General features: G+C 37.9%; 1 protein-coding gene across 1 annotated transcript in view; it reads left to right on the plus strand.

The window, feature by feature from the left end:
- Positions 1–681: 681 nt before the first annotated feature.
- Positions 682–25337, plus strand: part of LOC107716804 (transmembrane protein FAM155A-like) — a 182845-nt gene continuing 158189 nt past the window's right edge. The window contains exons 1-3 of the mRNA XM_016523376.1: positions 682–692; positions 6291–6292; positions 20923–21857. Of these exons, the coding sequence (XP_016378862.1) occupies positions 21219–21857 (639 nt within the window). The 5' untranslated portion in view covers positions 682–692; positions 6291–6292; positions 20923–21218. The remainder of the gene's footprint in view (positions 693–6290; positions 6293–20922; positions 21858–25337) is intronic.

A 25337-nucleotide genomic window follows, 5' to 3' on the forward strand; every position in this document is an offset into this window, starting at 1 on the left:
ATGGAACTGATATGTGTTGTGTGTAGGGCTGTCACGATATTAGATTTTTCAAATAATTGTGGCCAAAAGAATTCATGATAACGATATATCGCAATATCTATAGAAAACTTGGGGAATCAGCCAAATAAATTTTTACTTTGTTTATTTAGTTTTTATTTTTACCCAATGAACATAAGGATACTGATAAACACAGGGCACATGCATTTTCACTTCTTCTTCTTTAGGTCACAGCTGACCTGAGACTCTGGCTTTCTCCTGTTAATTATAGGACCTAAAAACTCGTAATAACCTAGAACACTGTCTAACACTTGATGGCTGCTCTGTCAATTCTTCGCCATCAGTTAGGAACCTAGGTGTGCTATTTGATAGCAATCTTTCCTTTGAAAGCCACGTTTCTAGCATTTGTAAAACTGCATTTTTCCATCTCAAAAATATATCTAAATTTAACTGAAAATTGAGTGTTCACTATTGTCATTTTGCATTATAGACACACTATTTTCCTAATTAATGCTGTACAGTTGCTTTGACACAATCTGTATTGTTAAAAGCGCTATATAAATAAAGGTGACTTGACTTGACTCTGTCTTCTTTGAAGCTCCCTATAAAATAACAAGAGAGAAAATACTGTCACGTTCAACAGTATGATGAATAAATATTAACATCAAAACTGATACTTTAACCTGTTAACTTGCGTACCCGTATTTTAATCTCTTTAACCTGTAGTTGCGCCGGCACCAATGAAGTCATGCAGTTAACGCGCTTCTAATTCAGTTTTAATGTGCATCTAGAATGGCTGCAAAATGGCACTGTGACCAACTTAACATTTTACAGAGTTTAATGTATCAATGTGGTCACTCAGTTTTCTAGATTTGTTTTAATTGTGTAATAGATTTGAACAAAGAAATCAAGTGCTACGCACATGTATTGGCCATGACTTGATTGAAAATACAAATACAAAAATTAGACGAGTAAAGAAAATGCGGTACTTATTAAAAAATCACCCCTTTATTTAAATATATGAACACAGGAAACCGCTGTTAGCAGGTTAATGTATCGTTTCCCATTCTAGTAAAATAATGGCAACTTACTGTTTGAACATGGTTCTTCTCGGAGTAGTGCAGCTTCTTGATTGACGGGTGTCACCATTAAGGTGCAATACTGCCACCTGGGAGGTCAACCAGGTACTGGCGCTGGAGTAGGCTATTTGCATGTCGTGTTATCATAAATGTCCTGTTCATTTTAAATATTGTGGTTATCGCCAATACCGGTATATAGTTACACCCTAAATTAACACGATGTTGATATTTCATGATTTGAATATCACGGTTATCATCAATACCAGTATATTGCGCCACCCCTAGTTGTGTGTGTGCGCCGGCGCGATCACTTCAACTGTTTCCTTAACACTCCGTCATTTATTGTCTTATTAATAATGCATCACTGTAAAAGGTCTACTTTTATGTGTACACTCACAATGAAAACAAAACATTGTGCTTTTGTAGAATAAAGAAAATAAATAGGATGTCGCTTTCTGCCGTTTGAGTTTCCTTTCTGTGAACAAATTAAGCATCACAAAAATGAACTGAAACTCAGCATAGGCTACCTTACATGTCGCACTGTTTTTTCCCCCCCTTGTTTATCTGTTAACTAAATCAAATATATTTCAAGAATTTATTCCTTGTGTGTAAACACGTACTGCAGATATAACATTATAATTTAATATAATATTTAGTATTTTCACATCTAGGTGGAATTTTTTTTTTTTTACTTGTACTACTGTCTGTTCAATATAAATGAAAAGAAACCTAGCATAGTAGATTTTTTTTTCCCTGTTGTACCGAAATTGCATCGAACCGTGACCCCCGAACCGAGGTACGTACCGAACCATGACATCTGTGTAACGTTACACCCATAGGTAACACATTACATTAAACATGATTTGAAGTAAAACAACTGAAACATTATTTTCTTGTACAACATACTCCAATAAACATTGTTTTATTTACAGCTTAGAAAAATAATTGTTTTTGAAAGAAGTCTCTTATGCTCACCAAGGCTGCATTTATTTGAATATAAATACTGTACATGGCAATATTGTTAAATATTATTACTATTTAAAATAACTGTTTTCTATTTTAATAATATATGTTAACATTTTATTTATTTCTGTGATGACAAAGCTGAATTTTCAGAAGCCCCCAGTTTTAGTGTCACTAAAAGTGTCACTGATCCTATTAATAGTATATACATAGTTTTAATTTCAGGTTTTATGGTGCTCTGAACTGATTTGGTTCAGAAAAACAGACACTTAATATATTCACTTACATATAGTTTCAAGCACCATCTCATTAAAACATAATTACAGAATATGAGCCTCCATCGGTTAATCTGACAGTGATGAAAAAAAATAATTAAGAGCTCTATGAGGGCTATTATAACATTTATTAGCTATTTTATTTAACATCCTCTATTTTGCAGTCTTAAAAAAAAAATCACATCTCTCTAGAAACCTGGCAAGTGCAAATGTATTCACTCTTGCACAGTCTGTGATCCTTTCTGGGTGGCACGCATTCGCTATTCCACATCTCCAGTGGAGGAGACAGGGGTGAGCAAGGGATCTGGGCTGGGATCCAGGCCTCTCGACCAGGATTCTGAAACACACTCTCAGCCCCAGAACCCCTGGAGCTCCAGCCTTCTGCTGTTTATGCAAGTCTACTGGCTCCAACGGGGGCCTACTCCTTCCATCTGGCCAGGAATCAGAGACCTGACCCACTGCTAAGACTCCCCATGGCACCAGAGAGACAGGATGATGCAGAGAGGAAATCAGGAGAGAAGGTGTGAGAAATGACAGAGCAATCATATCATGAGATGTAAGGAGTGAATGGCTCATTAATTCAAGCCAACCTCCACAATTACAAGCACAGATATGGTGATCAGGTACATGAGAAATTCTTCCACAGTTTTATTTGGTGATTAATTAAACATTTCTGCACATAGTGAGATTCCCTTTACATCTGCATGAGCTTGTGTTTTATTTGACTTGATATATTACTAGGACAGTTGCATGTGGATAATGAAAATGAATGCTCATTCACATTTACAGTTTCTGCCCTTGACCACCTCTGAATGTGGTTTCAATGATTCAGTCACAATACTGTATATCTTGGATGTATTTACACCTGGATTTTAATGTGGTCAAGTGCAACTGTGACTGATCACCAAAATTCCAATGTTTCCTTATTCAAGATTAAAGATAAAACGGAAAAAAAAAGGATTTGAACAAATTCTGGTTCAGGTTCTTAATGATTCCAGCTCCTTAACAATTCCATAAATGGTTGAATTAATTAATTATTTATACTTTTGAAAAATTATTATTTGGAGGAGAAATCACATTTTTAAATGATGAGATCATTCTGAGAATAAATACATTTCAAACAATTTTTGGAAAAGGTGTATTTAAACACACACACACACACATTTGTAATAAGTGGTTAATAATTTTGCTTAACACTATTAAACAAACACAAATGTAGAGTTTATCATTTTGATTTACTAAAAAGAACCAACTCATTAGAATAATTCCTTCAGGAATCAGTTTAATATGGGCTGTGCTGTATGGTTTTTATTCACTAAAAAAGAGCCATTTGTTTGGGAATACAATTATATTATTCCCATTATACAGTTTACAATGCATGCCTCTGATTCACTAAAAATAATCGTTCGTTCAGAATTACCCGCCTACTGTTTGTGTTTTTGATATAAAAGATCCAACTTATAAGAGTAATTTGTTCTGCAATCGGTCTATATGGTGTACATTGTATGAATTTGTTTCAATAAAAATAACCAACTCCTAAGTCATTCCTTTAGGAATCAGGGTTGTGCTGTGATTTTAATTCACTAAAAAGAAGAAACTCATGAGTCATTCATTCAGTAATCAAATTGTATTGTTTGTGCTGTATGTATTTGATCTATCTAAACACAGGAGACATTTGTTTGGAAATCAGACTATAGAGTTTGTGCTGCATGGATTTGATTTATATAAAAAAACACACAAAACAACTCATGATTCATTTGGGAATCAGTTTACGGTTTTGCACTGTATGGTTTTGATTCACTAAGAAACAATAATTCGTTCAGAAATTGGACTATATGTTGCACTGTGTGGGTTTGATTCACTAATAAGAACCAAATCATAGAGTCAGTTGTTTGGGAAGCGGGTTGTGTATGTTTTTTATTGCCTAAAAAGTGAATACCAACACATTAGAGTCATTTATTTGGGAATTGGACTATACAGTTTGCGCTGTGTGATTTTGATTCACAAAAAAACAACCAAAAAAAACCAACTCTAAGTAATTCTAGAATTGTACACTGTGGTCGTTGTATGTTTTACTTCTCTAAACGCATCATTATTTAAGCTCTAAACTAAAATAAGACATCAGTCTTCTTCAGATATTTCCTAAGCTACAGAACATATGACTTCAAACTCTTCTTTGTGTTTTTATAGTCTATTGCACATCACAGTTGTTGGATGAACTCTTGCCAGAGGGCAGGTTTAGTGCGTGAGGAGAACAGTATGATAGAATAATAAAACAGTCCATTGACATAGAATATCCCGCAAAATCATTAATACAAACTGACAGCACTCAGATACTAAGGTTACTGGAGATCAGAAAGCTGTAGATTCTCCACTCAGACCTAGGTAAATAACTATTTCAGACCTCCTCCGGGAACAACGGAGAGCTGTCAGCATCAGCGTGGGCTCCCTGTTTGAAACCAGAGTCGGGGAGAAGAGGGTCCTGATTGGATTGTGGGAATCTAGGCCAAATCGTCAAGCTGCATCAGCGAGACAGACACCTGGTGCATTCAAGTGATGAGGAAGGCCACAAGAGGGGAGGAAATGCTTGAGGTTGAGAGTAATTTCTGCTTCTTCAGTCTTCATCGCTGTCCCCTCTTCTCATCGATCAACCCAATCACAGCATCCTAAAGCCACACAACAGCCAATTGGGGAACCTCAGAGCCTAAAGTTGATTGCATGAGGTCGTAGGTATCCTGGCATGTGTGCACTGTGCTTCAGGGAGGACAAGTAATGCATTTGCAATGTGTGTTAAATATGTGTACACACAAATCTGTCAAATAAGACACATGCACCTACGCATACACAAACGTCCCTGGAAAATGTGTCCACACTTTAATCACTTTAAATACTTAAGAGATGAAGCCTCTAATATTATGTGATTGACACAAATGGCATCAAATCATCTATACACGCTAAATTGGCATGACATTTTAAGAGCTGTTTGTGCTTGATCATTCATACATCACTCAAACATTTATACAGTATAGACTTGTCAAGATCAACGTGTCTTTTGACAATTTGTAAGCTATTAAAACTAGAAATTATGCCCATATATTGTCTGGTAAATAAAGTCCGTCCTGTACAACTGAATCATTCGGATTATCATGGTATCAAAAGCTGTTAGCCAATCAGAGACAAATCACCTACTGCACAAAACATCTGTTGTGTCTTTAAATGTAAAACCTCACTGGAAATTCAACCATCAGACAATATTTGATGCTTTTTTTTCTCTTCAGAACATATGTGGCAGTCCATATGTGGAACATTCCTTGTATTAAGGAATCAAAATTAAAGTATGAGTAACAAAATCATGTTGTGACACTGACAGGTGCATGTCCTCTGAGAGATGGAAACTGAGTCATCTCAAGTGATGAAATGACCTGCCTGCTCTGTTTGTCAAAAAAAAAAAAAAAAAAATTATACTTGGATTCACAGGTCTGCTAAATGAATAGGTATAGGCTACATTTCAAAGCAAACAAATAAATAAATAAATCCAAAGTTTTATTTTTGCGTTGAGATTTCTTAAGAAAATATATGTATCTTGTAGTTTTTTTGTTAGGCTACTGATTGTCATACTGTTTTTTTTCTCTAAACAGATAATTTTTTTATTTCTCTAATTGTTTTTATTTTACACATTTTTCTCTCACAAAATGGCGAGTAATAAAATATAATCAGCAATGATTTATAGCTATTTGACTAAATATTTTGTTAAATTATTGTAGTAAATATGGTAATATATGCACTGTCACGATCTAATGCACTGTAAATGCCGGATTTTTAAAAACAAATAGGCATACTGGAACGCAAAAATTTTAAATCTGACATTTTGCGGAACAGGATCCAGCAGGATCAAATTAAGTACTGGTCATAATACTCACATAAAAATGTTTCATGTTAGCAACAGTGTGTTTTGCTGCAGCAGCGCCGATGGAAGCGGTTCACTGACTGCGCAGCACAGCCACACGCGCCACAGTTACGTTTGGGATAATTGTATTTTAAATGCCATAATATCAGTTGAAAACATTGCAATAGTGTTTTAAAATACAATAACGAGCACCACGAAACCATTTAAAGAGGCGCGTTCAGCAGTCTCCGTGACAAGATAGGAAACGGTCAACAAAGTTAAATGATCTCAAACGTACGGCGCGCTCTCTTCATTTTATCAAATGATCATAATCACATCTATTCATTTTATAATTTTGCTACCAGCATTTTATTCAGACTAAAACCCCTTTAATTCGGGTGCACATCCTGTCATGACTGCGTGCTGCTGCAATAGATGCATTTTGCTGCATTAAAGTTAACGATTAATCGACTAATTGATCGTTAATTTAAACGACGATCGATCATGGAAATGATCGAAGATTGACATCCCTAGTTTGAAGATCTATTTTATGCCCAAACATACACACTACACACTGACTAAAATTCAAAAAGTGTAAAAGCATAATAGCACCCCTTTAAAATAATCTGATTATTTCATTCTAATCAGTAACCTTTTCGAATTGAGACAGACCTTGAAACTGTTTGAAAAACAAGGTGTTATTATTATTGTTTTTTGTTATTTTATTTGTTTTTGTGTACACTGCAAATTATGTTGTGATCACGAGAAAATAAATATTTTGTTATATCAAGATCACAGTAAAAACTTTTGTTATGTCAAGATCACGAGAAAACGTCTAGGTTACTTGTGTAACCCTTGTTCCCTGAAGGAGGGAACGGAGACATTACGTCAGTCGTGACTGACGAATTGGGATCTCGCCCGAGAGCCCAATCACCTTCGAGTGTTAACTAAACAAGCCAATCAGCGTGCTGTAAGCCCAGGCACGAGATGCAGCGATCATGACCATCAGATGCAGCCAGGAAGCGACCGCATCCAGAAACGCACGAGCGGGAAGCCATCTTTAAAAAGACGCCCGTCGCTCGTGGAGCTCTTTTAGAATTTGCTCTTTTAGAAAGGAAAAACACTCTTTTAGAGAGACGAACGTCGAACGTGACTGACTGAAAGGGAACAACTTATCGAGATCACAAGAAAATTAAGTCAAGATCACAAGATAATAAAAACAAAGGGGAAAAAATAATAATGCTTGGTCTCTTAGGGCTTCCAAACTGGCACTAAAAGCATATTCAGTTTTATCCAAAAAAGATGAATGTGAATTTGGCAACATTTTATTATGTTGGCTGTTGCATGTACTGTGGCATTTTAATGTTAACAAAAGAAAACAAGATAAAACACGTTTGCCGAACCAAGTCCTAGCTTGTCCTAGTCCTTAGCTTTCATCTTTATTATCATGACTCATGATTCACAGGACTCATAGCCCAAGCAACTGCTGTACCAGGTGAGCTAAAGAGCAAGTTTACTATCTCAGAAAAGCCATATACATATGCAAATATGTCATGTAAATGTCAAGGAACTGCATGAAAGTAAGTCTTTTATTAATTGATAAAGCACCCATGTAATCATAATTTGTGTGAAAAGGAAGAAAATTTGTGGATTTCTGCTTGAAAATAATTGCATGTATAGGCATGTTTTTTGATCCTATGTTGAATATTAATGTAGTACTGTAGTACTATAAGCTTTCAGAACTTCAGAATCAGAAGTGTAAGTAAATCCAAAAAACTACAAACCTGAGTAAATGTTTGGTCATTTCTTGGCATTATTTACTTGATCGAAGAATCATTTACAGTGACTGCGGATATATGTTTGACTGAGAGGCACCTGCTCCACACTGGCTTTCACCCCAGGCCTGTTGGTGGTGGACGTGGCATGCTGTAACCAGATCACGGAGCCTTTGATATGGAGCCGACCTCCAGATGAGCTCAACCTTGATCTACAGCAGCAAAGATGCAACATGAAAGGACATAGAGTAGGATGGTGGTGGTGTGTTTTCAGAGGCCTCAGATGCACTCATACAGGCACACATACACAGTTACATGTCAGCATTATTGGGAAGGTCAGTATGAACCTTTCCAATTAGAATTCTGTTCAGAAGTGCAAATATTAGTCTGTCAGACACGGCTAAACAACTGCATGAATATCCTATATAGCTATAAAACAGACAGATCTAGTGTTGTCAGGTGTTATCTGCCTCAGTGGTTGCTGTTGAGAATCAATTTATCTGAACAAGTTCCTACAATCATGAAAAACATGGATCAGTGTTGGCGACACTAGCATAAGTAGCTTGGGTGTTTTCAAAACAGCGCAGTTTTTCTAGTAACATGCGGAATTCCCAACGAATAGCGACTTAGCATAACTAATCGCTACATCGATGTTTTTGTAATACTATGCTTCACACCTAACTTTATACACAAGAGAAAATACGCAATGATTAACATTACTTACCTAAAATGTCCTCTTTCACACATGAAGCTTTGGGACGCCCGATTCATTTTAGTGAACGTGTACGTTCGGACATTTTATTTGATTCTCCGATTCATTTGTTCAGGAAGAGACTCGCTGATTCCCATACAGACACATTTTCTTTTTCTTTTTCTTGTTAATTTTTAATTTATTTATTATTATTATTATTTATTTTGTAGCGACACAAAACATGAAACAATTATCTGGGGAAATGACTGTTACTACATTTCTATTGCATTCCATGTTGAAGAACTTTGTGTTGTTTCTATTTTAATGTACTTTTAAAGTTTAAATCACATTAAAATCTTAATTTGTAATTATGAGTGAATGATGATGCATTTATATACCGTCACCATCACTCACAAACATTTTACCATATTTAGTGCAACACTTTTATTTGTTCCCCACAAAATATTGTTTTCACTAAATGTTTGGATTTCTAAAATTATTGTGCACTGATTTTTCTAGAATAACTTTTGCTGCCGAATTATCCACTAACCTAGTTTATGATACATTTTTGTCATAGATTATAAAGATACATAGGCCTGTATTTTTTCATATTTGTTTAGTTTATTTTTCTTTATAATGAAGTAGTCTGTATCTAGTAGATTGTGAAAGAATGATTATCAGTTCAGCACCTCCTGCTGGCAGAGAGTGAGTTTGCACGGGGGAAACCTCGTTCTCTACCACTCTAACAGCGCCTCCTGCTGGCAGAGAATAAGTTTGCATATACTGTATATGCCACCTGGGAAACGCTGGACTATGGTATAAATAAATTCAACTGTATAACAGTTTCACTGCTTTTTTTATATTTAGAGTTCATTGTACTAATGCGTTTTGAAAATACGGGTCGGGTGTTTACATGGAGATCACAAGAAAACAAATATTTAGTTTTGTCAAGATCACAAGAAAAGAAAAAAGAAAAGAAAAAATAGCAATGCATGGCTTCTTAGGTCTTCCGTACACCACTCACTGTTCATTTGACTTTGAATGTTTTGCGATGTGTGCAAGAAGAAACGTAAAAGCATTTTGCACAATGTCGTTACAGGCATGTTTTTTTTCCAATGTGCCTGAGGCACCTTTTTATTATCACTGTATACTTTTTTTTATTTATTTATTTGTTTATTTATTTATTTCCCACATGAGAATCAGTGAGCGCAGTAATGCATGTTTTAGTTAAAACACAGGTATCAACTCAATATTCATATTGTTCAGTACCACTATCCCTTTTTAAAAAAAAAACTTAATATGGTTGTGGTGTTGTTGTTGTGTGTGCTTCTTACAGTGTTTCTTGAGTTTTATTTATTTATTTGTCTCATAAGCGTTCATGTTATAAGTATTCATGTGATGTTGTCTTCAACAGTTCAAGAGCACAAGCACTTTGCTGTCAAGAACGAGGTGCATAATAAACCATTTAAAGCCTCATAAATAAAGGAAAATTGTTGTCTACCTTAGTCCGGTTAGAGAACAATTTTTAGAAGAGGCTGTGAAAAAAAGGCTGTGAGGTTTATTATTTTTACAGTCTGCTCAGTAGACAGTTTTTCTGTCACCATGATTTTTACAGTTTTTACCTGAGGCTTGTTCACACCACAAATGATAAATATAAAGATAACTATATTAGTGCCCTGTCTGTTCTGGGTTATAACATCGCCTGTGATCGAAGGAGAGAGACGGGGAGGGCTCATTTTGCGCGGAAGAGACTATTCTATATGAAACAAATGCCGTTTCAAAGCTGGAATACGAATTGGAATCGATATTTCTTTGAAAATGGACGCTATCGACAACTATAATTCGAATCGCTCATGTAAACAAAGGAGGATCTTTCGTTTTTCCCCCTATTTTTTCGTTGTTTTGGATTAAAAAGTGGGATGCACTTTGAAGAGTGGACTCTTAACTTGAAATGTGTGCTGGTGTTTCTTGGAATAGTCCAAGCTGAGCAGAACTATAGGCGATGAAACGTAAGTACTGCCGTTCACTTTGTGCATGTCTAAATGGCCGGTCCTTCAGCATTTATGTTAACCCTTTCCTCTCTGGTGTATTGATTTAAAAAACAAGCTCAGAACATGGATCTTCAGTGTTTTAGCTTTCAAATGATATATAGTTTATGATAGTTGATTTAATATTTTTTTAAAGCAAAGGTAATTAAAAGCACAGACACGCCTAAACACGCCCAAACACGCCCTTCCGGCCCGTGGTTAATACAGGTTAATAAGTTAAAACGGGTTAATAAGTATGCTGCAGTTATGTTGTCTGCCACTTTAAATGCTTCTTAAAATCATATGAATTGTAATTGGCTGTCAAAGCTGCTAGGAAAAAATAAAAAATCTAAATAGTTCATTTTTATACTTTTGGCAGATTTTACATCATGTGAACTTGAATTCTTAAGTAAGTTATAGCCACCTGAACTAATTTTTAAAGTTCAACTTTCTCAGTGTAAGCCACTCATTCTAGATAAGTAATTTGTATGGCAGGCATACTGTAAATGCACCGCATGAGTTGATACAAGCATTATGGCTCTTCCCCTCCATCAGGCGTCTCAGCATTACTCAGCTGCGTGTTTGCAAATCACTAATTCTCCTGGTGGGTCTGACTCATGTCTGTCGGAAAAGACTGCAGTGAGAAGCTCAGATGGGGGACACGTGAACATGGGCACTTTCCCGCCATCACCTCACTGCCAGAAAGCAGCGGGCGACTAATTAAAGAGACGCCTCTTTGGCTTTGGCACACCCCACACACATATGTTGTTGATTGGCCACCTTTTAGGTGTCGCGGGGTGTAAGTACGTGTGTTGATATTCATATGTAGTATGTTCATAACAGGGCGGGGAAGTGGAAGCAGAAATGGGCATGTGGGCAGTCGAGCTGGCTGGAGGCATATGTTCAAATCCACAAAGAGGAGGGAGGGGCTTGTGGGTGTGATTGACAACGACATGACCAAGAGAGTGACAGAACCAATTGATATTAAATGCAGGGGTAATACCTGGTCTAACAAGAGTGACTAGGCACTGAAAAGAAAATGGATTTCGACCACATTCAAGTATTGCTGCTTTCTTAGCTTAGCTTGCAGCTATCAGTGCACATTTGGCATTTACACTAAGAATAAACATAATTTTATTCATTGTGCTTATTGAAATCAGGAAACAGACTGTTTATTTTGTGATAACTTGTTTCTGATTGTTTCATATTATTAGTCGGGGCATGCAGTCTCAAATACTCCTAGGCAGGAATGGTTTATAGAGCGGGTGAGTGAGGTCATTGCCCCAGGCGTCAGACTGTCAGGGGCCTCCAAAGCCTCAGGCTGTGCAAGCCAGAGAACATCAGCTCCTCATACAGTATTGACCACGGGTCAGTGACAAAGAAGAGTGTCCATGATAATAAAAAGAACAAATCTAGTTAAAAAAGAAAACATGTGGCAAGTTCTTTGAAATGTACCAACCCAGGCTCACTGGAAAAATGTGCCTGTGGTGACAGGTGATCATGAATCTAGCTGCCTTTTATTACACTGGTTGTTGCACACATCACGGCAGTTTGGAAATGAAATGTCTAGTGTTTTGCATTTAAAAATAATAGGGATGCATGCACGGACCAATATCGGAATCGGCCGATAATAGCTTTAAATGTAAATATCGGCATCGGCCCGATATGAAAAATAATGCCGATATGTCTTGCCGATAAGAGGGATACATTAACTCAGACGTCAACAGTCCGATTAGATCACATCAGCAGTGTGGCTCATTCTTGAAGCAAAGTTTTGTCTGAATGGTGATTAGATTCACTGCTTTGGATCACTGCATTTAAACTGAGAATGCACGTACAGAATGACGCGTTTGGTGTATGATTGTCACGAACATCTGAGGAGCTTGTTAACGCGCTGCGGAGTATGCGCCTTTCGTCTCCGGAATCAGTGCTTAATCAGCCGAGCATGGACACGTCATTCTCTTCCACTCCCTCGATGAATCCTCGCCTGGCTCTTCCAGACAAATTTGACGGAAACCCCCCGAAGTGTAAAGGATTTCTATTGCAATGTTCCTTGTTTGTCAACCAACAGCCTGCGATGTACACCACTGATATCAGCAAGATCTCCTTTGTCTGTTCACTCCTAACTGGGAAGGCTTTGGAGTGGGCCACGGCAGTATGGAGGGAGGATGGATCAGCTTTCCCCACATTTAGTACTTTTCTCCGACGCTTCCGAGAAATATTCGAACATCCTGATCGTTGTCCTGACGGATCACAAGAATCTGGAATATCTACGATCTGCTAAAAGACTAAACCCCAGACAGGCCCGATGGGCGCTGTTCTTTACACGCTTCGATTTCTCGGTCACATATCGACCTGGTTCCAGGAATACTAAGGCGGATGCTTTGTCACGTCAACACGACTGCCTAGATCCCAGTAACCATGAGGAAAGCCTTCTCCCTGAATCATTGATTGTGGCCCCCGTCCAGTGGGACATCATGACAGAGCTTGAACAGGCCAATTTACAAGAAATCTCCCCTCCCGAATGCCCTCCCGATAAGATCTTTGTTCCTCAGGAACTCCGTGAAAGGGTCATGCAACACGTTCACTTGGGGCTCAGCTCTGGTCATTCTGGGATTACGGCCACTCTCCATCTCCTCCAGAACAAATTCTGGCGGCCAACCATGAGGACTGACACGATAGACTTTATTCACGGTTGCATCACCTGTAAAGAAAGTAAATCCTCCAGACACCTACCATCCGGCTTGTTACACCCCCGAAGTACTTGCTGTCAACGACTGGCTCCAGAGGAGCGAGAACATCTGGAAACAAGCTCACATACACTTATTACATGCGGTTAGAAGACAAAAATCGCAAGCTGATCGTCACCGTCGCGATGATAGAGTAAACAGTAATTGCACGTGCAGCGGCAGCCTCCCCCGGGTCCTAATGCCCTCTCAAGTAAGGAGTTTTAATTCCGTAGGGGGTGCTGTTGGCCTACTTCTACTAAAATGAAAGCAAAATACACAAATAATATTTAGACTGTGTTTCTGATTAAATAAAGCAGTAATTGAGGCCATAAAATCATGAATATGTTTTAATTTAAAGGTCAGAAGCTATAGCTTACAGGTACATAAAAAATTCACAAACATGACACTTAAATTAAATAATTTTATATTGATTTATTCATTAATGTGTAATACGTTATATTTTTTAAACAAATTATGAGCTCTAAAAGATTTTCAGAATTTTTACAACTCTTTTGCTTTAGACCATCTACAAATGTTACATCATAAAATAAAATGTTAAAGTTACCACTGCATCTTTCTGAAAAAAAATGCAGTGATTTAATATATAGTTTATTTATAGTTATTTTCAAATCTTCAATCTACTGTCATTATAAAATAACTTTATTATTGTTTATTTAATTCTAACACAAGTTCCTGTTAAAAACTAACCAAAATTAAAAATAATTATATATCGGTATTGGCATCGGCTATCGGCCAAAATGAGTTGAAAGTTATCGGCATACTGGATATCGGCAAAATCCAATATCGTGCATCCCTAAAAAATAATGTACCATTTACACTTAATCCTGCCCTAAACCTTACCAATAGCGTTAGTGAAAGGGAGATAAAGCACATTGACTTAAGCAACTATGCCATTTTATGGGACTCATGCCTTAGCGCTTCGCATCACAAGTGCAGTGTTGTACCAGGTGAGCTACCAAGCAAGTTTACTACATCAAAAAAGTCTTAATGTGGAGCTGGTTATGTGATGCAAACGTTCCAAATGATTAAGTTTACAAATCATGCACTATCAGGGCTCCAGACTAACTATTTCTACTAGGAGCACTGTAGCCCCTGACTGAAAATTTTGAAGAGCACAAGCAGAAAATTTAGGGGCACACCTTAAATCAGCCTGCAATGCAATCGTTCACAAATTTGACCCATTTTAACTGTATTACTGACAAGTGCTTTGATAATAAATAGACTTAACTCATAGAGATAACAATGTGCAGTATTCTTTTCATTTCAGTGAGATATGACAGATATATACTGTATGTATATATAAGTGCAATTACTAATAATATTACATGCTAATTTCTTGTTTATTTCATGTTTATACACATTTGACAGTAAAGCACTAAGCTTGAGTTGGGAAGCGCACAAAATTTACTCGCACCGGCAGAAAAAAATGGTCGCAGTCTGGAGCCCTGACGATGGTAAAAGTTTTGTGAAGTAATGATGATACAGTATTGTGCAAGGAACTGCGTGAAAATACGTCTTTTTGAATCTGCCCCTGTAATCATGCTTTGTGTGAAAAGGAATGAAAGTTGTATTGTCACTAGTGTTCATTTTTAGAGTTTTTCAAGAAAAACATAACATATTTTTGGAGTGAGTGGCACAGACGGTAGTGCACTTGTGCATGCACAACACGTGCCCGGGTTCAATGTCCTGATGTCTTTCCTGACTTCCCTATAGCAAAAATAATTAAATAAATAAACCTGGCTTTGTACAGTAAAAAGTATTAATGTTTAATAATAATAATAATTATAATGTTCATCATTTATTTTCCTTACACCTGACTTTTGTTTTCAAAAAAGCATTTCAATATGTTTTTCAAAGTAAAAACTCTCTCTCTTTCTAGCAAATATCTAAAGAAGTTTTTTCAAATAATAAGCAGTGAAGTATTTTTGTTCTATTATTTTTATTTTCATTTTTTTTATTTTTTTTTAAAGAAAGATAAAAGACTATGCCAAATGCCAAGGTTTACTTTCCAAGAATTTAATTTGTTTAATGATTTTCTTTCTTCATTAAAATATCAAGGCAGTTGTGTCACCCTGACATTTTTGTCTTTATGGAAATATCAAAATGTCATTATACCCCAATATCAGAAATGAGTGTTAATTGAGTAATCACAAACTTGTTCATAATAGAAAAGTTGTATTCAAGTCATTTAATTGCATTGTTTAAATTATTATTTTTCTTCAATTAAATAAATGCTGTGCCATTGATCTGAAATGCAGAACTGTCTGATAATTAAGGTCCCTGGCTATTACATTTAGTTGTCTAATGTTAGCCTATTCAAACATTTACAAATATATTTATTTTGTTTCACTCTGTGTACGTCTGAAAGGAACTCAGCAGGTACATAGCTTCTCTGTGAGAACGTTATGAACTGCAGCCCAGGGTCAGGACAATGTGCTTATGTACTTGCGATTTAGTTATTGAAAGCTGTGATGTGAGACACAGGGGAAGTCGTGTGATGATGCTGTGAGGGTGTGTTTGAAGGCTGCGAGGATGGCAGGTCAAAAGTCACACCTCAGATATTTCCCGCAGATCTCGAGAAGTAAATAGCTGAGCTTTGAGCTTTCACAAGCTCTGTTTGAACGCTCACTGTCTCCACCGACAAATTACTGCAGCACAGTTCACTGCGAGCCGTGAACAGAACAGACACCATTCTGAAGCTCTGCCACCAGGAGAGCTGGCTAATGATCAGATGAACATCGTTCTGTTGAGGCGTATACCTTCATGATTCTGCCACTACACATTCAAAAGATGTTATGTTACATGTACTGTATGTACAGTTCAAAAGTTTTAAATTAATGCTTTTATTCATCAGGGATGCATTAAATTGATCTAAAGTGACAGTTAAGACATACATTACTTTTTTTTTTCACCCTTGGCAGGCATAATCAACTTCTTTCTAAAAAAAACAAAACAAAAAAAACATAAGTACATACATACATACTGTACACACATACATGAATAAATAACCTGCAGTTTCATGTTTCAACCATGGGTGTCAGTAGAGAGCTGTATTGTACCTTCAAGTAAAGTATTTGTAAGTAAAATACTCCACATTTCAGTAGTAGTAGGGAGAATTGGTGGGGAAATGTATAATGAAAACAATTTTACGATGTAGCAAACTTTCACTGGTCTTACTGGGGTTGGTTTGAAATTTAACCTGGATGTGTTTCGTGAGATTCGCCAAAGCAGATTGTTTTGTTTTGTTGTACCAGCCGGAAGGTATGTGTTTCGTTTTTACCTTAAGTACATTCTGCAAACAATCTCTTTTTGTATTCAACAGAAAAAAAGAAAGTCATACAAGTTTGAAATGACATGGATGTAAGTAAATTAAATTTTTGGGTTAACTAAATGAAGACATGTTTTGGATAAACCCGCAAAGAAAGTGAAACCAATATCTGTATTATAAGCAGCCAAAGTCAGCATCCCTGTCCTGTCCCTCTCCATGTTATTTTGCATTCATTTATCAACTCTATGATCTGCTCATTCATTTAACACGGGCCTTGGGGGCGGTGCGAGGACCTTGAGACTCACAATGCATTTAATTACAGAACCCCTATGATACCCGGCTCCTTAATTGATTCGGGCTTCCTTTGTGCACTTCCGAACGGTGAGAGACACAAACATAATAAACGAAAGCCATGTGCACAACACAAGATTCGGTCTCTGCTAGATCTGTACACATGTTGTTGTGTAATATCTCATCACTTTTTGCAGTACAGCATGTAACAATACAATATCACAGCCAATGCTTTCTCCATTAAAGGGACAGTGTACCCCAAAATAAATTCATCATTTACTTAAAATGTAAAAGATGCATCTTTATTTTCATTAATTGCAAGGATCACATACCTGTAATCTATGCACAGTGCTGAAGAAGACATAACAGAATCACATCCAAGTTCTTAAAGAAAAAAAAAATTAATGCAGCAAATTAATAGTTGCTTGAAAGGGGGTGTTTCTTGGGATCATTACATTGATTTCCCATATTAAAGTTTGACAGGGAACGAGTAACTGGTGACAGACGGGTAAGGGGGAATGGCCCTCCCCCTTCCCAGCACGTCACCGTGTGTGGTGTCCGGCAGTGAAATAGCCGGCCCTCTAGAGAATGTTTGTTTGAAGGGGGCTCATTGAGCTGTTATGTCATTAGATTTTACTGCCCACTGGACACGAGGTAACATTGCCGTAACTTATTGATTGGCTGACATCAAGACCAAACCCTTGCTGCAATGATAAGTCCATAAACACCATCAAAATGAAGATGAGCTCTACAGGTGCTACTCATCCTCTTGATTTTAATGCAGACGCTGTGCTCAATTTTCACCCCAGCTCGTCTCACAATTCATAATTTAGATCTCTTGATGAGTGTGCTGAAAGTTTTGTGCGAGAACACTGAAAATATTCTAGAAGACGAACAGGCAATTTTCCACAGAGTAGATGAGATTCTAGCCTTAGGGAGACACTAAAAATTGGGAAAACAGGGGAACACTAACTTGTGCTGTTATTTTTTTTTGTCACAAGCGATGTATAACTAAAATATATTTACAGAAGAGATGTTCCTTTTAGGAAATGTCTATGTGTTCCTGTAGGCTATGCCCATGAAGTATTGCGATGGGAGGGGGTGAGTTCTGTTCAGATCGGCGACAGATGATCAGTCTTGGCACTGTTAATCCTCATTATTTTACATGTGAATCTTTGATTTCCTCTTGCTCTGCCAGCTGATTTTCTCTAATGAGTGATAAGCACTTCCTCTAAAATCTTTAACCCGGGAAGTGTTCATCAGTAATATAATCTGGCCATTATGAGAGCTGTGCTGACAATAGCAAGTGCAACAACATCCAAACAAACATCTTTTTGTGTCCTCCCTAACTGCATTTAGGTTCATAGGTTACAGTGGGGCTAAAGGCCTCCTGGGGCTTTTTGTTTTTATTTTTCGATGAAAAAACAAAGACAAAATGGCAACAAAACCACCACAGTACTTTCCTCAACACATGTTTGTCTTTATGCAATGTGAAACTGATTTGATCCATGAGAATATCTAATAATTAAAATGTTGCAGATTGTAACTAATAATAAATTATCATATATCTTATATAATAACAGATATTTTCAAGATGTATTTATGTCTCAATTTTTGTTATTTAAGAGGTTATGAAATATGAAAAGTGGTTAGATAAACAGTACTGTGCAAAAGCCTTACACCGTGTCTACACTTGACGCGAGCGGCGCAGCACGACAAAATACTATAGAACTCATTATAATCAGTGATGCTGTCTACATTTGATGCGGTGCAGCGCGACACGACAAATCCCCGACAGTAAACTGCTGCCTCGTTCTATTTATGACATACTGACACAAATGATTTGCAACAGTCGCTTTGTCGCGTCCAGTGTAAACAGATTTAGCTTTGCAGGTAGGTCTCTTGAAGCATCTTGGAGACGTTGCCACAGTTCTTCTGGATTTAGTCTGTCTCAGTTTGTTCTGTTTCTTCATGTCATTCTAGACAGACTGGATGATGATGAGATCAGATCTCTGTGTGGAGCACTGGCTGTTTTCAGACTCCTTGTGCAAACAAAAATCTCACTGGATTATTACAATTAATGGCAAAATGAATGTTTAATGTATATGTGTGTGTGTGTGTGTGTATGTTTGTGTGTGAGCGTGTATATTTGCATATTGCTGTTAATTGTTAAGCTAACGCAACTCTGAAAATGTCTTTCTAAGAAAAATTCCTGCTGAAATAAAAGTCTGGAAAGCATCTGGTTAGAAAAATGTGATGTTATATAGGACCTTCTATTGAACGTACTGCACGTCAATTTCCTCACAGCCTAATTTTTATTGATAGAAAGGCAAAACATGGTGTCTCCAGTCTAAAGTCTGTAGCCCCTGGGGGCTTTTGCCTCCGGCTTTGGGGTATTTTGACCTCATAGCTCTGTTATATTTACATAAAAAAAAAAATTCTAACTCCTTCTGCCATGTCTTTAATTAGTTTATGCTCTACATTTTTATAAAATATTTTGTAGATGAAATCTGTTGAGGTTCATCTTGAGGTGCAACTCGGATTGTCTTGTGCTGCCCTTAGCGCAGTTATCCCAATGACAAATGATACCCATATAAGTTTAAAATAAAACAGACATTTCTGTGATATGTAAATCTATAATAAAGTGATAATGATAACCTTATGGTAACCATAGAAACAGTACACTGCTGGAGCATTTTAGGATCATCATTTGACAGAATGCTGACAAAACATTAAAACTCATTATGTATCACTTTATTTATTACACATTATTGATTTAGAATTTTGGGGCACTGAAGTTATAAAGGGGGATGCTCCATAATTTGGACTCTTTTGCTTTATACATATTAATTAATATTAACTAATAATATTAGTTAATATTTTAATAATATTAATGCAATCAAATAAACATTTTACTTTGGTATCAGGAAAACCGTCTAGTTTTGTCTAGGGGGTGCAATTTTAAGGAAAGGACTATATGCTTGGTAGGCTACTCCAAGCAATAGAACCTGACAGTGATTTGGCGACTTAAAGTGTGTAAATGGGGGGAAAGCACTGATTTACATGCCAGCCTCGGCTCTCTCCTCACGTTCAGCACCCAAATACAGGCAGAAATGCAGAAGCCAAGCGCGTGGTGATTGTGCACTGCGTGCACACTTTGTTTGCTTTCAAATGAATCAAACAGGGCCATGCCGCACAAGGTTAGACTGTTAGAGGACAAATATACAGTATCTGTCTCTCTCTCTCCCTCTCTCTCATACACACACACACGCTCACCTCACGTTTCCGCGCTCGATTTCCAACGTGCTGCTCGACGCCCAGATGTCTCTCCTGTGCCAGGCTCCTTACACACAGTTACACGCTGCATACTAATAAACTTCAGCCTGAACTGGGTGAACGAGACATACAAATATCTTTTCATCTTTGTCACACGCTGATTCTCCTTCACGCAACATGTTGTGATGTCCTTTTCATCCCGACTTTGCGCATTTAAAGGACATTACGCACCGCCAAAACGATGTTATTTAACGTCACCGCGTCTTTAAACGTCCACACTGCGTCTTTTATTCTGCTCGGAGCCTGTAAAACGGATTGCTTTTGACGGGACGTGACGGGATGCTAAAGATGAGTGGACTATGAATGTGGACAAGAGGAAGGACAAGGGGGTGAACGGCTTTGAAATCTAAACGCGGGGAACGGGGAACTGTGCATTTATTATGGGTGATCTCTCACATTGACACGTCCAGTGAGTGCGTGTGAGTGCGGGTGCGCGCGCGGATATCCATCGCCTGTAGTCTGTAGATCTGTGTTACTGCGCCAGGATGGAGATGACGCAAATGACCCAGCTCCCCAAAAAGTGTTTCAAGACGAACATGGCGGCAACTTAACACAGGACCCAAGATGATGATGATGATGAACAGCAGAGAAGATCGAAGGCAATCCGCCCAGATAGGGAAAGAGCAGCTCGTTCAGCGTCTCGCCTTCCCTTGAGGAGATACGGGAACAGAGGAGGCATGTTGTCACACAGAAAGCGCTTTTTCTCCGGTGAGCCATGCGGAATAACGGAGATATGACCGCGCGCGGCTTCATCTAGCCCAGAGAGTCGGAAACAGCTGCCGGGAGCGCTGTTGAACGGGAAGAAAAATTTCAAATCAATGCATTTTGTGGCAGAGGAGCCGTCGCGGTGGAGTCGGCCAGTGCTGCTCTTTACTGAAATATGACCAGGGGTGCTTGGACGTGTCGGCAGCAAGATGACGGCTTAAAAATCTGCTTCGCACCCCGAGAGGACGAAAAGCCATTATTCACCGATTCGGAAAGGGCCCAGAGATGGCGACTGTCCTTAGCCTCTCTTTTGTTTATCACCGTTTTGCTCTCTGATCATCTGTGGTTCTGCGCCGAGGCGAAACTGACGAGGACGCGAGACAAACGGCTGGAGCACACGAACCATATACTTTCATCCAGCCATCAGAGAGAGCAGAGTCTTATTTTTATAGGCAATTCTACCAAACCTCTGTGGAGACTTGAAACTTGTCATCCTGACAGCCTCTCCAAAAACTGCTTGACTTTTGACGAGGCGGAAGCCGTGTGCTCGGGCCTCTCCGAGTGGAACCTGAGTGATTTCTATCTTTCTTTTTGTAACTCCTACTCGCTTTTGGATTTGTTTTACGGGTTTACGAGTCCGGACAATTTGACCTGTAGCCTGGACATGGCTGATGCGTCGGGATGCAGCCAGTGCGTCCAGGCTTACCAACGCTACGACCGACGAGCTCAGGAGAAATACCGAGAGTTTGAGCTTTTGGTTCAGAAATATGAAACGGATGTATATTCGGTGCGGACGTGTATGGAAGAGTGCACGGTAGGCGTACGCTGCCTTTCCCTATGGTGTTGGTTTGTTTGTTGACGGCTTCTAACAGAAGCTCGTCATGTATGCTGTCACATTTCTTTCACGTTAAGCATATGAAAAAAAGCTCTTACATGTGTACGGTCCGCTGTTTTGTCATCTGCGCGCGAGAACACGCGCGGATACACGGTGCGCGCGCACTTGTGGATTAACGGGAGGTGGATTTTTTTGGGCACCTTTTATGCACAAGTTTGGGGTAAATGGAAAGGAGCTTATTGGAACGTCCAGCAGTATGTCTTTACTGTGTGGTGTGTTCAGGTGATTCCTAAAGATTATGCAAATCCACTAAAGCCTACCAATGGATGATTCATGACACAAATGAGAAATGATGAGCAAGCTACACAAAAATACAGCTAGAAGAAAACATCTAAACTAAACTCAAAGCTCCCAGTTTAGAAATGTCAGCATTTTTATAAATATTCAATATAGAAAAGTCAGATATTATTTGGTTAATTACTTTTTTAAATATATTTTATTATATATATTATATATTATAAAATCCTCAAATCTGAATGTTATATTGCTAGTTATTGTGAGTGTGCTCATGTGACAGCACTAGTTGAAACAGGCAATTGTGGGAATACCTTGGTACAGTATCAGATGGTAATTCCATGGTATCTTATATATAGTGACATCACTATATATAATGACAGCCTTATTCACTTGCTGTGAAGTGTCATGCAAATACCATGGTACCTAAAATAATAACATGGTACATGTCCATGGTAATGTAGTGGTTCTTTTTGGTACCTTGCAGTGTAAGTGTTTTGTGTGCTGTTCTCTGCTAACTCAGAGTAGAATTGGGCGGTTGGTTTCCAGCACTTTTCAGCTAGCCAGGCAAAAAGACCAGCTTAAACCAGCAAACCATCTTAGGTTTGTTTAAGATGTTTTTATCCACAGGGGTTCCTCTCAAAGATGGTAATTACCTCAGTGTGGAAGGATGAAGCTGAGGGCATGTCCTCTCATTTGAAACAGTCTGAGATTTATGGTCCTAGGTGTCCTGCGATCTAGGAAGAGATAGGAAAACACAAAGATTGTGTGTGAGAGAGAGCGAGAGAGAGGTGGCGCAGTGCTTTATGGAATTTCAATAACGCTAATAGCGCAGCAGTGATTTTTCTGCATAATCCCCGGAAGGCTATTCTGTTCCAGTCTTCGTTTAGTTTTTTTTTTTCTTTTTCTCTTCAGTCATGGTGATGAATAACGTTGCTGTTGCACAAGCATGAAATAGGACTGTTGCTTTTAGTCTGTTCCTTAACAGAGCATTCGACTACTGAGCAGCTGCAGCCGCCACAGCACAGAACAGCATATGAAACAGGCCATTCCCAAACAATTAATTTTTTGAGTTCATATTTCCTGTGATGTGGGATGAGAAAACAAGGGCAAAATGTCCTGCCAAACTGACTGCAGGCCACTTTGTAAAGTACATTACCCATTACAGTGTTTCAGTGGGTGTGCAGCAGATTGTTGCACCTATCTCTTTCGTTTTTTCGTTTTTTTCTCTCTCTCTTGCTTCCTATATGTATTTTAGTTTTCTTCAGGTTTACGTTTGAGAGTGATTTGATCCCTGTCCATGGTGCTGAAACAAGCACAAAATACACAGCAGTGTTTGCTGAATAAGACACATAATCACACCTGAAAATGCAGAACAAAAACAATCTGTATTTCTACTCATTTTCTCCCTAGTAACAGTCTAAAATATTTAATTAAAGCTGTATTCACATCTAGGTGTTGCAAAGCTCTATAACATTTTATGCTATAACAACTTATTTTTAATAGTTTAGAATTAAAGAAACAGTATTATTCTGATTAATACAATTTGCTGTGTTTTGAATGGCACAATGAATAGTCAATTTCAGTCATTTACTCAATTTAAAGGAATTTCTGTTTAAGCAACAAGGGAAGCTGTGTGATATTGTAAATGTAGTCATGGCTAGAGTGTTTTTATACACACTGAAAAATTAAAATTTGATGAAACATTACTCATTCTTTTTAACTTGATCTCAAAAAGTTGTCTAATCTGGATCGAGAGGGAAATATGCACAGATCAAGCACGGTTTACATGCAAAAACTGTTCTAATCAAATATGGTGGTGGATGTTGGTGTGAGAGGACAACAGGAGATGGGGACATTTTCACCGGAGGAAGCGTTATTATGGATTATGGTCTCGTATTTTGGTCAGAACTGATGGTTTAAAGGTAAAACGCTGTAATAATGGATTTGTTAATTACAAACACACAGCTTTTCATTTCACAAAATGTTCATTGATGGCCTGGAGTCTTGTGGATCCTGAACAAATCTGTTCAGATGAAGAAATAAACTCATCTACATCTTGGATGGCCTGGGGATGAGTACATTTTCAGCAAATAAAAATTTTTGGGTATTCATTTTTTCCTTTAATAAATACTTAAATATATTGTTTTGCATGTTTTAGTTTTTATTTTTATTTTAAAGGTTTCATTTACAAATAAAAACTGAAGCATTAATATGGAATATGCTCTGTACATATCCTGCCATTCATCAACTATTTACACTTCAGATGGTACACAAATCCAATGCATAATCCATATTAATCCATAGATTGTTTAGACACTTCCAAAAATTACTCTTCCATTTCCCAGTCCAAAATCCAAAAGCCTGTAGACAACCTAAGGCAGAAAAGCAACTATCTGGAAGAAATAAATTCATAATCCTCCATCTGTCTAAATGTGTGCATATGTGTGCGTGAGAGGGAGTTAAGGAAATACATGAAAACGAAGAGAGAGATTTGTTTTGTTACCTCTTCCCTAGTTTCAGCCTCAGGCTGCATGGGCCGCCCACAGTCCCTTCACTGACCGTCTGATGCATACTGCACACAAAACTGGCAAGCTCTAATCTGATTGGCCAGCTTTAAGCAACATCCTTTTTTTTCAGTCCACCTGCAAAAAGGCAACTATACACAAGTAGAACCATGTTCTACTTTGTTTTCATTATGTTCTTAGTAGGGGTGGGCGATATGAGCTAAAATTCATATCACAATATTTTACACTGTCCAGGCGATATCGATATTATATTGCGATATGAGAATATTTATATATGCAATATTTTTTATTGTTTTTCTCAAAAAGTGCAAACGTGCAACATGAGGTAGGCCTGTATGAATTAAATATAGTGTGTTTGAGTAGGCCAGTGGCCAAACTTTTTCTGCCGGGCCCCCCTTTTGTAGAAAAATATTTTCAAGGCCACCCCACCCCCCTTTTTTTTTTTTTTGGGAATGTCTCTTATGCTCACCAAGGCTACATTTATTTATTAAAAATACAGTAAACACTGTAATATTGTGAAAATTTGTCAATTTAAATTATCTATTTGAATGTTTTAACATATAGGCTACTGTATTCCTGCGATCAAAGCTGAGTTTTCAGCATCATTACTCCAGTCTTCAGTGTCACATGATCCTTC

Source organism: Sinocyclocheilus rhinocerous, unplaced genomic scaffold (assembly GCF_001515625.1).
Source record: "Sinocyclocheilus rhinocerous isolate Xijiao unplaced genomic scaffold, SAMN03320098_v1.1 scaffold1441, whole genome shotgun sequence".
Lineage (NCBI taxonomy): Eukaryota > Metazoa > Chordata > Actinopteri > Cypriniformes > Cyprinidae > Sinocyclocheilus > Sinocyclocheilus rhinocerous.